The sequence below is a fragment of the Hylaeus anthracinus genome, unplaced genomic scaffold (genome assembly GCF_026225885.1).
Source record: "Hylaeus anthracinus isolate JK02 unplaced genomic scaffold, UHH_iyHylAnth1.0_haploid 27353, whole genome shotgun sequence".
NCBI lineage: Eukaryota > Metazoa > Arthropoda > Insecta > Hymenoptera > Colletidae > Hylaeus > Hylaeus anthracinus.
In genome coordinates this window covers 62,526-79,180 of record NW_026535158.1, presented here as the reverse complement: position 1 = coordinate 79,180, position 16,655 = coordinate 62,526, and the positions used below count along the sequence as shown (strand labels likewise).

At 40.3% G+C, this 16,655-nt stretch overlaps 1 protein-coding gene across 2 annotated transcripts in view; it reads left to right on the top strand.

The window, feature by feature from the left end:
* Positions 1-1,202: 1,202 nt before the first annotated feature.
* The window catches only part of LOC128893327 (protein groucho-like), a 73,587-nt gene continuing 58,134 nt past the window's right edge, over positions 1,203-16,655 (top strand). Inside the window, exon 1 of one of the 2 annotated variants that reach the window (XM_054154213.1) lies at positions 1,203-1,778. In XM_054154213.1, the coding sequence (XP_054010188.1) occupies positions 1,713-1,778 (66 nt within the window). In that variant the 5' untranslated portion in view covers positions 1,203-1,712. The remainder of the gene's footprint in view (positions 1,779-16,655) is intronic. The other variant, XM_054154214.1, reaches the window with a different exon arrangement.

Below are 16,655 nucleotides of genomic sequence, written 5' to 3'. Positions count from 1 at the left end.
ACCTATTCCGAGAATTGAAGTACCGTGGAATACAGTATTGTATTCCAACCTTCTAGTTTCGGTAGCGGACAACCATGTTGCTATGTACGAACACTGCGGTTATACACAGTCAGGTCAAAGTACGAGAAACGTAAACAATATTTTCCAGCATCTGCTGAACGTTGCGAACAGTTAGACGGATTGAAATAGCACTGCGATGAGTAAGTGAAATTAATTCTGTATCTTTACATTCATATATTTATGAATCTAGATTAAATACAAATAGTTACTTGCCATTTTGTTATACTGGAGTATCATCCTTCTTGGTAATTAAACAGTTGTACAGTTTTTCTCAAAAATAAGTGGTAACTTTACCTTAGAAAGACACAAAATTAATTTCTACATTTATTAGTTTCTATGAAGAACAAATAAAGTACAAATAAAGAACAGAAACTTGAATTAAAGTATGTTTTGCCTTCTAAATATTACAACATGTATTTTATTTGTCATATTTCATGTATATTTATGCATTTGTTCATATCCTTGTTCATAACCTACCCGTTTTCTATATTTACATCTTCCATAAATGCATAAATATTCGCAGTCTAATTATCACTAAAATCTTTACTAAATGTCTACACTCATCAATCATCGAAGTTCACTCCGTAACTACTTCTCCTGAAAACCTGTAATTCTCATTTTTGCAGATGTATCGAGGATCCCTGAATCGAAAGAGCCGAAAACGATCTTCCGTCGATTAAACGCTCGATTCGACCAAAGGCTCTATAATGATTTAATAAAAGCCTGGAAGGAATCGCGGCTCCGTTCGTTATGAAGCGATCAATTCCGCGTGTAATGAAGAGGAAGGTTAACACGGGTTTTCCGGCGCGCGTTAGCGATGTTCAGCGTGTCTCGGAGTAATAATTTAATACGCGCCCGGTAATGCTGCTACAAACTCACCGCGGGATCTACCGCGCAAATCTCGTTTTTGCGTACGTAAAAATGCAAAGCGGATCGCGACGAGAACGGATTCCCTTCTCGCTGAAAACGTACGAGCACATACGGAGCGGACGGAAAAGAGACGAACGAGCTAAGAGCCCGATTGTCGGAGGTGCGGACGAGAGTGGGAATCAGCGAGTGAGAGAAGGACGGCGAACGGATCGGCGGTACGAGCGTGCGACGAAGAGAGCCGAAAGCCACCGAGGGGAGACCACGTGGTGTCGCGGCGAGCAGTGGGGAGGCGGAGCGGGCGAAGGAGAGGGAAGCGCTTCCCCTCGGCTCTGCGGTTGATTAGTTGATACCCGTCCGTCGTCGAGGGTGCATCGTTCAACTTGTGTCTCGTCTTATGTGTCGTCGCGTATTCGCATCGTGTAACTCTAACGTGATTCGACGACGTCGTTTATTCCCGTTGTATCCCGGGAACCGCGCATCGCTTTTTCTCTCGGTGTCTTTTTGTGCAAACGGTTACCAAGCTAGTGCCCGGAGGACTCGAAGAAAGTGACCAGTGGAAGTGTGTGTGTGCGCGCCGACTGTAGCCCCGTCTTGTGCTTTTCGTTTTATTCTCCTCTACGTTTTTCTTTCCCGAGACCAGTGAATAATAGTGCGTACAGGCTATGACCTGGGATACCGCTGGATATACCTGAGGATAACGGAGACATATCCATTACTCCTGACAGGACTTCGTCGTGACGAGAGGGAGCAACATAACCTCTTTGAGGGTCTCTGACGATAAGATGTACCCCAGTGCCGGTATAAACGCGGCGGCAGCTGTGGCTGTGGCAGCTGCGGCACGGCACCCGGTAAGTGGTTTTATTTCTTTTTCTCTTGGTCCAAAGTTTTTTTCCGCTTCTCTCTCTCCCTATGTGCACGCTTGACAGGAATGACTGGCACGACTTCGCGATAAAAATAAAATATAGGAAAAGATTCGAGGCATTGAGACATCTCGCCAGCGAGTTTACGAGGCGGGCATTTTTAGTTTCGGATTTAATCGCCCTGAGGCGTGTAATTTAGTTCGACATGACCGATACGCCAGACGAGCTTAACATACTATTGCAAAATCGTGCTTCTAACCGAACGAACTAGGTTTTAAATGCTCGTAAACGAATAATAACGAGTGTTTAGCCATCGTTCGTCACGACGATAGGCGTATCGTTAGGTTTTGTAGTCATGCGTCACCGAAAAGGCTGTTCCTGTGTTACTCGCGAACGAGACCGTTTTTTTTTTTCCTCCTTTTTCTTTTTACACGATCGAACCGTTTATCAAACACGTCTTTACTTATCGGGAAATTATACGCGAGCGAGACGAGATTGTTTAACGTGCGCCTGTGACCTCGCTTCATCTTGCTGTCAATACCCGACGATTACCGGTACAAAGCAACCGTGAAAATATTCAGATCGCTTTCCAAGATACGATTAACGTTGTCGTGTTGCCGGTGTTTCCCTGACATTGCCATGAGTGCCATGCGACGTACGAATATACACCGACGAACAGCGTTGTCACAAGTCGAGCGTGTAATCAAATTACGCGTAGATCGAAAAAAAGAAATTATCTGTGAAAATTGTAACAACGTCAGGTCTGGCGACGTGTCAGAAATAATATGTCGGAAGAAATGTATTTTGGACTTTTACAGTCGATCTTGTGTAACTTTACTTTGAGTACAAATATTTCATTGTCGCTTATATACGTTCAATTATATTTTGATTAATGTGACAAAATAGTATACGTATAGATCTGTTTAATATAGTTTAAATTGAAGTTATAAATAGTCGAATGTAGAGGTATAGAGTTAATTTCCAAGGGAAATTAAAGGATATGGAATTTAAGGTGATTTTTGTTCGAATGAAAAAATTGGCACAGATGCCTTTATTACATTTTTACAAAATTCTACAGTAAATTCATAGAATTCCGATGCATATCTCACGTCGAGAGATAGTCGTATCATTATTGAAACGTGGATTTCGTTTTTCTTTCATTCTTTTTCGAGTTTGAGCAAAAGTCTATAATACTGATGTTACGAAAGTAAAAAATAATAAATTTAATTATATATCCAAACACTCATGGTGAGTAAACTGTTAAGAATTATCTGCGGGATTATTAATAGATACAGAGTCCAATAAACGGTATTTATTTCGACTCTTTTACGACATAATAAAATCTTACGTATCACAGCGAAACTCGCATGTTTGTTACAATTCGGTCCACGTCTATTTTCTTTTGGTAATTATAGAGAACGGGTACATCCTCGCCGATTTCGATGATTTTTAAATATGTTACAGAAATCAACATTTTGAACAAGTTTTTCCTATAGATATAACCGTCGCTCGGCCTTAGTGTCCGAGATATTTGCAAAAATACCATTGCTACTAAAACAATGAATATTGCGCGGAGTCGTCAATCGTCGATTGTTTACGCGATTGTTTAGGCTCAGAAAAAATCTACTTTACACTGACGTCGTTACTGAACGGATCGCTATCAAAGGATTAAAAATGAACTTGCGTGGATATTTGACTATATGCGGTAGATTTATTTTATGATTTATGATTTACTGATTTATTTTATGGTTGAAAACCATTCTGGTTTCGTTTTTCACTTTTAAATGTAATCAAACGGAAGCGAGCGGGTATGGATACATTTTGCGTTTGATTACACTATTCGCTGAGCTACGGGATTGTGTAAGCGTTTGATTACATTGGATGTTGAGCTATGAGATCAGTTTTGCGTTAATAATCAATTAGTTTTGCCTTTCCTGTATTTTAGTAAGCCGGTTTTCAATCACTGTCGTTCAATCTATGATCGAGGATCTGTAAGTTTTTTAATCGAACAAAGAGTCGAAATATCTCGGAAGCTAAGGCCGAGCGACGGTTACATGCATAGGAAAAACTTGTTCAAAATGTTGATTTCTACGACATATTTAAAAATCCTCGAATTCGGAGAGGATGTACCTGTTCTCTATAATTACCTTTCTTTTTTCCGAGAATTCGATTCACGTTGAACGCGTACGTCGTCGCCGTAGTTGTCGTTCCAAGCATAATGCGCACGGGGTGAAATTAAATTCAACCTTCCTCCGGTCGAGCCCACCAATTTAAATGGCACGCCGGCAAGAAAATAAGGTTGCGAAAATTGCACCTGGTAACCCATCGTCGTGCGATTCTTTTTCTTCGCTCCCCTTTGCAATCTATCGTCTCGTTCCGGCGTCGGATATCGAATACGCATCGCGTGTACCCTCGCGTTCGAAAATCCTTTCAATTGTGAGCGCACTTTCGATAAGTATCGTTCGTTGCTGTACCCGGTCGAGCCTCTGTCCATGCTAATTCGAGTTACCGATATCGACCGGGCCGCGCATCGGGTGCTTGGTCCATAGACTCTCCCGCCAGATAGATCCGTAGTCCGCTGGTTCCTTGTGTGCGAATCTGTGCGTACGTAGGTGTGAGTGTGTGTGTGTGTGTTGTTATTTTTTTTTTTTTTATCATCGCCGTCACTCGAACGGAATAAAAAGGCAGACCTGAAAAGTACTGTCAGGCTTTTTTTTGCGAGAGTGCGTTGGAACGGCAACGACGGCGACTCGCGCGTATCCGTGCGCCAGACGGACTCTCTTTCAGATCGTTAGTCGAACGAATCCCGATCCCATATTTATTTTCTCTCGATAGTTTACCCACGTTCCGTGCGGAACCCCCTTTGTCCCCGTCCCCCGTCGATGCCCACCGCCACGCCCCCGCCGCTCCCTTCTTGTCGGCACACACGAGGCTGAAACTCTGATGCGCGCGAGACAGAGTTTGCACACGCGTCTGTGCGCTAAATACCTGTGCCCCCATCGCTTTTGCGTATAAATACGCGTTCGATGAAATTGACGCGAAGCTAATTTTTTTGTTTTCTCTTTCGTCCGTCCGTACGCCGACGATTTTTAGATGTTTAACGTAGTTATTTTTATCGGTAATGCACGGGTTAAGGCGTTTTTGTAACACGGTGCATCCTCGGTACGGTGACTCTGGAAATATTTTCCTAGCGCTAACGACTACCTTCTATCCAAATTTTGTCAAAATCTAAGATGTTGCTCCCAAATGAAGTGACTCGTTGGTGTAAGGGACAATTATATTATAGCATCTGCTACTTGTTACATAGACAGTCCAGTGACCTGACTTCGAACGTCCGTGCCCTTAAAAAGATTATTCTTAGCAGACGTATGTATACTCCGAAATAAATGCTCTTTACGCCTCGTTCACAACAAATGTACGTTCGAATTTAAAGAAGTTTAAAGATTTCTCGACGGCTGAAACGTTGCTGTTCAAAACCTCGAATACAAACGTCAGGTCAGCCGTAGATCCACGTTGCTCAAGTGTAAACAAACCTAGAGTCGCGAGAATCGAGTCGAAATACATCGTTACGGTCGCGACTGCGAGCAGGCGATGGCGCAGAAACGTTCGGAATACGAACAAAGCGAAACGTATCAAAGGGGAAGGAAAAGATCGCAAAAGTCTGAGGGATCCGTCGACGAAATAATATTTGGCCTGCGAGCAAATTCCCATTCGGCCGTAAACAGACCGCCAGACGACGCGGAAAAGCTCGTCGGAACGACGAAAATAAATCCATGTATCCGTGACCGCTAGCGGGCAATATCCGCGATTACATTACGTTCGTACGTGGCGGAGTTGTGTAGACGACGTGTACCGACGATTACGGATCGAGTAGACGAAAGAAGGAAAGGAAAGGAAGTAAATCCCGGATAAGGAGGGACGCTTCTGTCGCTCGGAATTACCTAGAACCGCTGGAACACTTCCAATACAGTATCGGAAGTGGAACAGATTTCCTCACTTTGAAAACCCGGTTTAGGTGATCCATTTTTATTCGATGCCTTGTCGTTCTTTATTTCATCCCTGCGTTAGTTTCGTTCTAGCTGCAATGGTTTCGATAGTCATCGGTCATGTTCAATGTATGGGGTGTTGTTTCGTTGAAAGTGGAATTGTTAAGTATCTAAATAGGGGATGAAGTTATCGAAACATTTTTGCAATAGATATTTGGTGCAATGTACCGATAGCATTTTTTTCTAAGCACAGCATAGGCCTTCATTCGACCTTGTAGAGTCAAAAAGGTTTACACGATTAAAATAAATTTCACCGAATGATGATAAAACTGCTCGAATCGTTGCAAAGAATCTTTTTTTTTTCCCTTAATTATCTCTCGAGAATGTTTGATAAATTTGTTGTGCAACGTTTTCGAAATTAAAACGCTTGCACTCTATATTTATAAACATGAGCGATAAAATACAAGTTTTATAATGCAACTGTTGGGAACGTCCTCGAACGCTACTGTGTTTTGACTGACCAGATGCTCGAAGGTCTACACGATCGTATCTCTTAACTACTCGAGACTTTTATTGTCATCAGTGTTAACGACTTTAATGCGATGCTATAGCAGTAATCAAATGTAGTACTAGTAGATACGTTCTCACGTGACACGAAATCACGACTTATAATCCAGTGACATAAGTCTCAACTTCGCGGTGACTGGACAGTTGGTAAACAGACAGTTTTTAATTTAGTTCTCCCATGTATATTTTACCTTTCATAATTCAGAATACATCGTAGTAATCCCATACGATATTTTTTATTCGTTTCGAATTACTTTAGAACGATAGTAAACTTTCCCATCGAGATAGTTTGCCAAAATGTTTTTTAACTCGACGATGCAGCGTTTACTTTCGTTCGTTACATACTGTACAATCGTTTCGAGACGAAGGTGTTCGTTAGCGTCTATCTCGTCCCATCGTAAACGAATCATTCGTCGAGCCGTGCACGATCATCGGGTAGACGGAAGTTAACGCTTTCCATTTTATCGCTGTAATATACGTGCCGTTTAAAGGCTTCCGTAATCGATAGGGGCTAATATAAAAATTCACCTCGAGAACGCAGCCGACGTCGGCGTCGGTCGGCTACGCGTACATCCCGTTGTCCCTTTGTCGTGTTACTTTGACCGTCCGTATCTTAACTTTCCACGGTTTAATCCTGTAATCCTATTAACGTTGCTGGATCGTAAAATTCGAGCCTTCGCTCCCAGCAGGTGAGGTTACAATTTACAGAGACGGAGAGTTGATTGTTGACAAGTGTCTGCAGTGTAAACACAGGTGTATGGGTCTTGGAATGGTGAGAGGAGAGGAGAGGAGAGAGAGAGAGAGAGAGAGAAAAAAAAGGAACGTTACCTGAGTCGCGATCGGCTCCGACATCGGTCATGTTTACCTGACATTGTCGACCTCGATTGTTTGTCTGGCTTGTTAACGGAGTTCCTCGCACTTTTATCGATCGTTCACGGTTTCGTATAATAATTCTCGAGCAACGATTTATTTTTTCGCCTGTGAGTTTGGTCGAAATGTTGGTGAAGTGTTTGTATCGTCGTTGGAGAACTCTAGTACGTACTTAGGAACGGGTTTAGTATGATAAGTCGTCCATTGTTAGTATTAATGGGGAGATGAGACTGCTAGAATAGGATTTTATGGATAATGAAATGTTGGTCTTTTTGAGGTTGATGGTTCTATTTTGGGTAAAATAACAGATATTGATACGTAACTGAAATTTTATTACTATTATTGTATTGAATACGAATTTGTAGACTTTACGAAAATTCGTGTAATCGAACAAAGAACTTGGTCTTAAGTCGCAAAAGTAATTGATATATTATGTTACAAATCCTATGTAATATAATTTTTGTCTTCGATTGTTATTACGGTCTTCCTAATTCTCTTTTATTAGTCCACATTACTCCGAGTTATAAAGGTTCTTAGAACAGAAGGATTTCGAACAAAGACCCTTTGTTTTAATATAAGAAAATCCTAACGCTCCACTGACAACGTTCGACTCTGTCTAATTGCTCCTTAATGCAATGGGGATTTATTTGAATTCTCCTTAATTCCACTGCGATCGATCGAGGAATTTAGCAGTATACAAAGTTTTATATTTCTTTATTATCGTCTGCAACGTACATAATACACAAGCTGATTCTACAGAAACGGAGCGCCATTAATTTTCTTTGATACCTTGATTATGCTTGCAAAATTAAGTTATTGGCTTATTTTTAACTGTTAAATTAATCGAGCATGCATATTCAATTTCAGAATTATTTTCAAGTGTAAAATGTTCGATTTTAATAATACTAATTCGCCTTTTTTTTTGGAGTAATTGAATGTTTACCTGTCGCAATTTAACAAATGAATGCATTATCAGGTTTTCTCTTTCTTCGGTTAGAGGAGAAAATTCAGAAACGAAATTTGTGCGACCATTGAATCTGCTCCAATAACAAAAAAAAAAAAGTAAAATCCAAAGGTGAATAATCTAATGATAACATTAATTGAGAGTAAATATTATTTCCACGTATTTACTTTTAACCTACAATTAATTTAACAATAGAATTGTACGGCAAAGAAAAGAATATACCACACAATTTATCGCGAGTATGAATCACTCGAACCTTGCATATTCCGACCAAATTCTGACTCATGTATTTTACAAAATTCTTGTAAATATATATACAAAATTCGGAAATTAATTAACGCTAGGTTTACGGAGATTTCTTATAAAATTTCTATTACCGGAGTAATGCTTCAACAAGTATAAAATCTTATAAAAATTGGAATGGGTCAACATGATCCTGCTTCGTAAACCTAGCGTTAACAAAACGATTCTTAAAGATCGCCCAGTTTTTCGTCTATCAAATAATCAGACTCCTCCTTATTGACAAATGAGATGTCGCGACGTTGCATTTCCAGTGGATTTCCATTCCTTCGCGCTGCAATCGTGTAAATCGTGTTCTTTTTCTCGCAAATAGAAAAGAAAAAGGAGGGATAGAATTGCACGCAAGAACGATTGCTCGTCACATAATTGTCGTCTGGCGTGGAGTCGAAGGAACAGAGAGAACGTTGAATATAAGAGAAGGATGAAGCCCAGTTTGGAGCAGAGGGGTGTCGAGAGGGTCTGGGATATATTCAGCAGGATCGGGGCGAAATTGAAATCGAGACGAGCAGGACGACTATACGGGGGTGGGACGATGGCGGGAATGGGGGCGAATGAAGGGGTTCGAAGTACGATTGCACGAAATTCGCGGTCCGCACGCTTGCAACTTCCGCAGGGACCGCAATATGCATTGGTAATTACGCAGGATGAATTACACCGCGGAATGAGCGAAGCGTGTTACGTGTAATTGACGCGCATTATAAATCTCGCGACGTGCAAATAGCTCCTGTGCCTCCATACGCGTGGATCGCGAATCGCCACGAACGACGTCCATTCATTCTTTTTCATTTTCGTTAGTTTGTTCTAGTCTAGTTGGAAAGTCGTCCATTTTTTGTTTGGATGCATTTAATGCCAGTTCGAAAACAATTATCCGTCGTTTTGGGCACGTACGAAATATTCGTCAACATATTCTTTTATGTATCCAAAATAAATTAAAATCGTGGACGAGCACTAGACCGTATTATTCAGAGTATGTAATTATGTATATGTTTTAGTGTCATATTTCATATCGTGGTTTCTTGTATTTTACCTTTGGATTTGGAGTTTATCAGAAATGATGTCTACAGATTTATACATTTATACGTTATTTATTTATTACATTGATCGTTGTTTGAACAGTCTTTATAATTTTATTTTCTGTTCAGATTACATTTTGGAGTGTCGAATTTTGCTTTAGTGTCTTGTTTTTCAATCAAATAGTATCATGAAATACGTACAATTTTTTCATTTTAAATGCAAGTACACGCAATTTAAGTGTTTATTATAACTATGTTAAGAGACATACTTTCTTATTAAACAACATTTTAAAACTCTTTTTGGAAACCTTTTATATATGCACATCTTGCGTTGATACCCAATTGGATACATTCGAGGGTGATTAGGCCGAAAATGAAATAAAAGTACTTAATCACAAAAATTCAAGGAAAGGAAGCTCTCGGGTGCTCCTTTCGGGTTGAGGGTCCTAGTCGAAGGTTCGTTAGTTTCATGGCAGACCTTGAAAGAGCTGGTTTCATCCAACGGAGCCCTCTCTCTTTCTCGAATCCGAAGAAGAGTTACACCTTTCTTCTCGTTTCGCGTCGTGACTCATTTGAGCGCTTCGGCGCTTGACCGAGTTGACACAGGCGGTGTTATTGGCACTCTGGAGGGCCGCCAGGGTTGCTTACGTACAAGCTGTACAAATATTATTTCCGGGCAAACTGGCTCGCCGATCATTACGAAACTCCAGGCGGAAAGTTTTAACAGGGACCCTTCCCCGGTCTGCTCGCCCCGTCGCCCGCTCTCGTCTCCGTTCAGTCCTCCAGACGATACTTTAAACTTCTAGGCGTACCGATTGTTATACAGGATCGACGGGTGTTTCCAGACCGACTACTTCACCGCAGCCAGAGGATTTCGAACCGCGACGACTGGAACGCTCGCAGCCGGGACGGTGCTTGTCCGAGCAATCGAAACATTCGAGCGACTCGAGACTCGAGCCAGCGAGAAAAACTCTCGTTTGTTGGGGCCAAATCGACCGTTCGATCGTTCGAGTAGCTTGAATAAATTTTTCTCGAGTCGATGGAATTTTGTCGAGTCGCTGGAGGAATCGTGCTGAGTTAGAATTAGGGATAGATTAGAATTAGGGTCGAAATGCAGCGCTCGAATTTTCTCAAGTCGCTATTTCTCCAGTCGAATAGCAATCGTACTACGTTATAGATTTATTATATTTGTACAAAAATGTCCAATTATACTTTTGAACGTGACTGTCTCGAAACCAAGTACTTTAGGAATGAAGCACGTGACCTGGTCTATACCAGGTAACGTCATAAACCGCCACCCCTTGAACAGTCGACGGTGCGTTCTTGGAAATGGCTACCTACGGCTCCAGGTATCCGTGTCTCCTTGTCTTTATAAGGACGTAGGTTGTCCTACCGATGGAATGGCTGGGAAACCTTTTGCCAATCGTTCGGTAACATTCATAAGAAACATACCTCCAGGTATGCTCCCACCGATCGAAATTCTAAATTCCATGTAAATGAAGCCCCATTAGTATGTTCCACGATCACATTCCAACCTTTGTACGGTATATAGGGTGAATCTTTTAAGGACTGTGCACGTAATGTATATTTCCGTTGCTTTTCATTCTACAAAGATGGTTTACAGGAGGAAATACTATGATACTATGATAGAGAAATCCCTGAATATCTCCGTTATTTATATTTTTACGAAGAAACTTTATAAGTAAGTTACACCCCTTTTTGAATTTGTTTGAATTTGTTTGAATTTGTTTGAATTTGTTTGAATTTGTTTGAATTTGTCTTTTTATCAGCTACAATATATAAGAGTAACGAAAATATTCCATTCTATTTAATAAAACATAAATGATCTTGAATTCTTGTAAATTGTGACCCTCAAACAACCATAATACGTCCTCCCTTGAAACAAAACATTTTCTTAGATGACTCGCTATTTGTGCATTCATTATTCGACCTTTCTATCTAAATTAGAATTTCTTTCTCTCTCTTCTGTCAACAACTAAACAAACGCCCGTGGACTAAATGAACTTTAAGTATAGCGCCGTAAGTGGGACCATTGAGAAAATGACGTTAGCTAACTACAAAACGCAGTTAGGTCCGTTTATCAGGGTTCCTCGTATCTCTGGTAGTTAAGTTTTAAACATGATCGTTCCATTACGAGATTACATCGTAGTTTAACAGTCCGCTGTAATTAGTGTTTCGTTAGCTCGAGGGCGTGAAATCAGATGAAATTGTTCGGAGTATGTTTTGCGTGGTGAGAATCGCGAGGAATCGTTCAAGCTTCGCCCTGTGGAGTAAATAAATAAATAGTAATAATATCGTGTAAGATATTATTTGTAGTTGACAATAATAGCAATGTTTTTATTCCACTGTTGGGAACTATACAGGGTGGAACATTTAAACGAAAACATTTAAACACATATAAAGACCGGAGCATTTTTTTCTCAGGCTCATTTTTTTGAAGAGATTTCAGTCTACTTATTACGAAACGCAGAGTATGGAAAGCATGTAAATTTCAGTAGTAAACAAATTCTTTTGTTCACCGCAACACGTATCCAAACCAACGTGCAGGTGACGTCTGAATTTTTTCCTTTCTCTTCGGGGTTGGAGGGGTGGGGCAGTGGGGATGAAATGACGAGTCGCATTCAAGGCTTTTCCATCGCGAGAGAGATTCGCCGCGCACAACAGGCCGCGAGTAGAATGCTTAGGTCGTTTCGGGACATGCGTAGTCCCCGGACATTGTGCCACCATATGAAACAGGGGAAGCACTATCAATAGTGCTTGGTACCGTGAAGTGCTCGAGAACAAATTGAAGCTGGCTATGCGCAACAAACGTCGTGGGTTGTTGAGTAAAGGGGTTATCCTGCAGCGTGACAACGCGCGGGTCCCCACTCGTCTCTGCTAACACAGGAAACAATTCAGTGGTTCGGCTGGGAAATTTCCCCTCGGACAGCCCATAGCTAGATTTGGATACGAGCTCTTTCTTTTTATTTTTTTTTTTTACCTCCTCTGAAATTTGATTTACGAGGTGCTAGGTTCGAGGGTCAGGAGTCGAGGTAACCCTTTGCGCGGGAAAGGCCTAGCTGCGGAGAGTCACGTGGTCATCCCTCGTGCACAATGAATTTTTATGAAAACAGTGTCTGGGGTTATTATCTCTGTTCTATTTTATTTAACCACTTTCGAAGCAATTTTCGTGATTTTTATGCAGCCAAAATGGTTGATATAAAGTTTTGAAATTTGTTACGTTTATTTCTGTTAGGTCTGGAAATTAATTCTGTGCACTCGTAAAGTACATTTATCATTTATCTATAAAGGAAACTTTTATTTGTGTACAATAGAAGCACACATCTTTTGGCATGTAACAAAATGGCGAGTAAATGATTCTGTTTATACTACAATTATAAGTATCTCTATATTAAAGACACAGAATTAATTTCTACACCTTACAGCCATATTTTAAAAATCTTTAGCAAGAATGTAAAAAACGTTTCCTCTTTACAATTCTTTTTTAAATTCTTCCCTTTGTCTGTCGGCAAATTCATACTATCCAACAATTAATTTTTTCATTAACAGAAAAAATGAACTGTTCTCTCGTTTTACATGTAAAATTGCTTCAATAACAAGCTACGGCCGAGCTAATTTTTCCCTACTTCACCGTTTGTTTGCACTCTTCAATTAGGTTCGTTAACGACGTTAATTTAATTTATTTGCATCGAGCACGACGCAAGTATTCGCGCAAAAATTCGTTGTTAATCGGTGGTTGCGGTTCGCGCTGGACAGGTTCGTCGAGAGATAGTCCGGCGAACAAATTCCTCGACTGCGATCGTTGTAAAATTATACAAATTGTTCTCGCTGACCAAAAAGCCACATTATTACACCGGCCTAGAAGATAAAATTCAAAGATAAAATTCCTTGGAAGACAAAAAATATAATTAATTAGCGATTCTTTCGAATTGGACAGGTTCAGAAAAATGTAATGGACTTTCAGTAGGATCGTGTCTTTTATTTACCAATTTGAATATCAAAATATACTAAAGAATATAAAAATTTGTATTTTGAGTACAGCTCGGTCGATCGATTATTATTTACTAAATTCCTAAGAGATTCAAGTCGTTATACAGAGAATAATTTGTACACTTCTTCTATTGGTCCTTTCCAATTTTCAATCGTCCATTACGCAAAGATTTACCATTCCAACATTAAGATTATTCGATCGCACATTATCGTGGATAATTTTTCGTACTCTCATCTCTAATATAAATTTGTACGTTACTATCGAATCGCGTACAAAACAGGGTTGTGACCCATTAGTCATCAAAATAAATAAACAAACATCGACGATGATTTTCGATCGCTAATACGAGCCACAAAATTTTATCAATAACCGAGGCACCGCCTCGCGATTCCTTTTCACTGGAAGATAACGTTCCCTTGTCTCGTTGCTCAGCGATTGAACGCATCGCAACAACCCTCGTTTGTCGCAATCGGCGCTTTGAGGTTTGCGAAACACTCCGTTACCGCGGATCGGAAAATAACGTAATCGAGTCGAGGCAAATTACGTCGTAGCGCGCAATCTTGGGTCAGTCATTAGTTTATTGCGGTGTATATCTTCGCTAAGGTTAGCCAGCGAGACTTTGTATCGCCGCGATTAAACCGATTCCCCTTTGCAACCCGTTGACCCGCGGTTCATCGAAGGAATCGCTCCAAGTTATCGCGAGCGGCGAGCATGATGCAACAACCGACGCATCTCCGTGGAATAATTTTTAAACGGGCCTCCCGGGCGCTTTTCAGCGAAACTTTTCAACTGCCAGCCTCTCTGGGCTCTGGCATTCACGAGTTCGCAAACAGCGAACGTTTCGTCGCTGACGAGAGGACCGGGCGGCGCGTAAAGCTCGAATTTTAATGAAAGTTTGTGGATGGACGGTTGAAAAATATTTTAGCCGTGTTGGGCTGTTAGGATAGGTGGAATTTTTGTGGGCTACGAGAGATTTTATTGTAAAGATCGCGATCGTCGTGAGGGCTTTAGCATTCTGAAGTGTTCTTTGATAGCTGATGGAGGTTCAACGCACGCGGTGATCGATGAAAACAGATTAGCAATTGACGGAATTCAAAAAGTCTGAATTTGAATTTGTGATGTTTATTATATTGCTTTCATATTATTTCTGTCACAGTGGTATTTATACACTTTACAATTCTAGTGTAAACACATCGAGTCGTGCAATCATATAGTAATAAAGTAATAATAATTATGGTGGAACAAGTTTGAGTGTTCTAATTTGATTTTTCGTTGTGTGAAAAAATAGTTAGCAAATTGGTCAGCAAGATTGCACCTCAAATTTTATTTTCTTTCCAACTTAAATATCTATAATATTTAATAATTCTAAATCGACTAAAGAATATTCAACCATCGTTATTTTTGTTATATCAGTTATTTGTAATCGTATCGTTCGCTTTATACGCTTATTAGCGACTCTCAATTATTATTGTTTCATAACAAGTACATCAGGAATTATAATTTGTGATAAGTAATTTAAAAGACGACTATCTTTGGAAAACGTTTAAAAGGAATAAACATATTTGCCTGGAAGACCTATGTTATCTCGATTATTTAAAAACATAGATAAGTAAAATTCGTTGCACCAATCGATTCACACTTCACAAATGTTCAAACAATCGCGTCCTCGAGAATCGTTCAAATTGCACGAAAAGTCTTCGTTCACGGCTCCCTACTTGATTCGAGTTCCGTCGTCAGTTGCAGACTTAAGATGTTTTGGCACTTTTGAACGCGTTCCGCGAGAAAACGGAGAAGCAAACCGCATTGTCGTCGCGATAATGCCGGTTGCTTAATTTGTAAAGAGCGTCGAGTCGTGGAAATCAAGAACAGCATTGTCGCTGGAAGTCCTTGGCGGAACATGTCGAACAAAGCTTCTACGACCGAGTCCTTAAGATCGCCTCATTGTTCACAGACCGTGGGTCCTCTTCCACGGTCCATAGAGCAGCCGTTTACTTAGAAATTGCCGATATTATGCGCTCGACGCCTCTTTACTAAGCGAGGGCAAAAAAAAAAGCGGAGTATTGTTTGGTCGATCCACTTTGTCAATGACGCTCCTAGACGTTTAGTTGTGGTTAGTAGATGGATTTGGTGGAACCGTTGGATTGTATCGTGATTATTTATAGGCTCTTTTAATATTTAATTAACAAGATACGATTTTAAAATGTTCATTTTTATTCCATGATTTTGATTAGAATCAGTTATCTTTATTCAAATTAAAAAATTATATCTGTTCAAATTTTAACCCTTTGTTTTTATGCGTCGAGTCATTTTGGAAATCTGTAATAATATTATCTTCAATTTCTTCCGACCATTCAAAAATCATAGATCCAAAGCAAATGAAAGCACATGCGCTTGGAACTTGGCGAAGGTTGGCACATGCGAGCACATGTGCCTTCAGTTACCTTGCCTCCGTGATTTGTACACCTATTCCAAAACTTTTCCTACTTCGCATACCAAATGAAAGTTGGTAGACACTAATACTCTTAATAACTTAATCCCATCACCTATTTTCGCCAATAAATCTGTCGCTCGAATCCACTTGAAAAATGGCAAATAATTATGGCACGATCCAACAACTTTCTCAATGGAAATAAACGAGTGTTCCCTCTCAAGTTGAGCTGTTGATAATCAGGGTTACCTTATCGCGACCATCGAAACGCGTATACGTGACTTGATCTTATCGATGTTGTCTTTCACGTCGATTTTGTATATCGACTTCTCCACGTACGAATATTTCAGCTTGACGTGTATTCACCGTCTTCGAAAGCTATGCAAGCTGGCTAAGTAAGGCTACTCGACCGGAATAGAACAGAATAGGAATGTCCTCATGAATTTTGAGTTCGGTTTGAGCGATGCATGTACACTTTTCACTGTTACGTTTCCTCGGAAACGTGAATACGCACGACTCGAGATACCGGGTGTTCAAATTGTTTCGATAGGCACGTCTTCACTTTTGCGCCAGCTTGTTTTATGGAATATAGTAGGCGTAGAAATTAATTCTGTGCCATTGCATTCGATCGTTTGTAACTTTGGTTTACAGAGAAATATTTGCTCGGCATTTTATTACATCGAAGTACCAACTTTCATGAAAAACACAGATTGACCGTATGATTT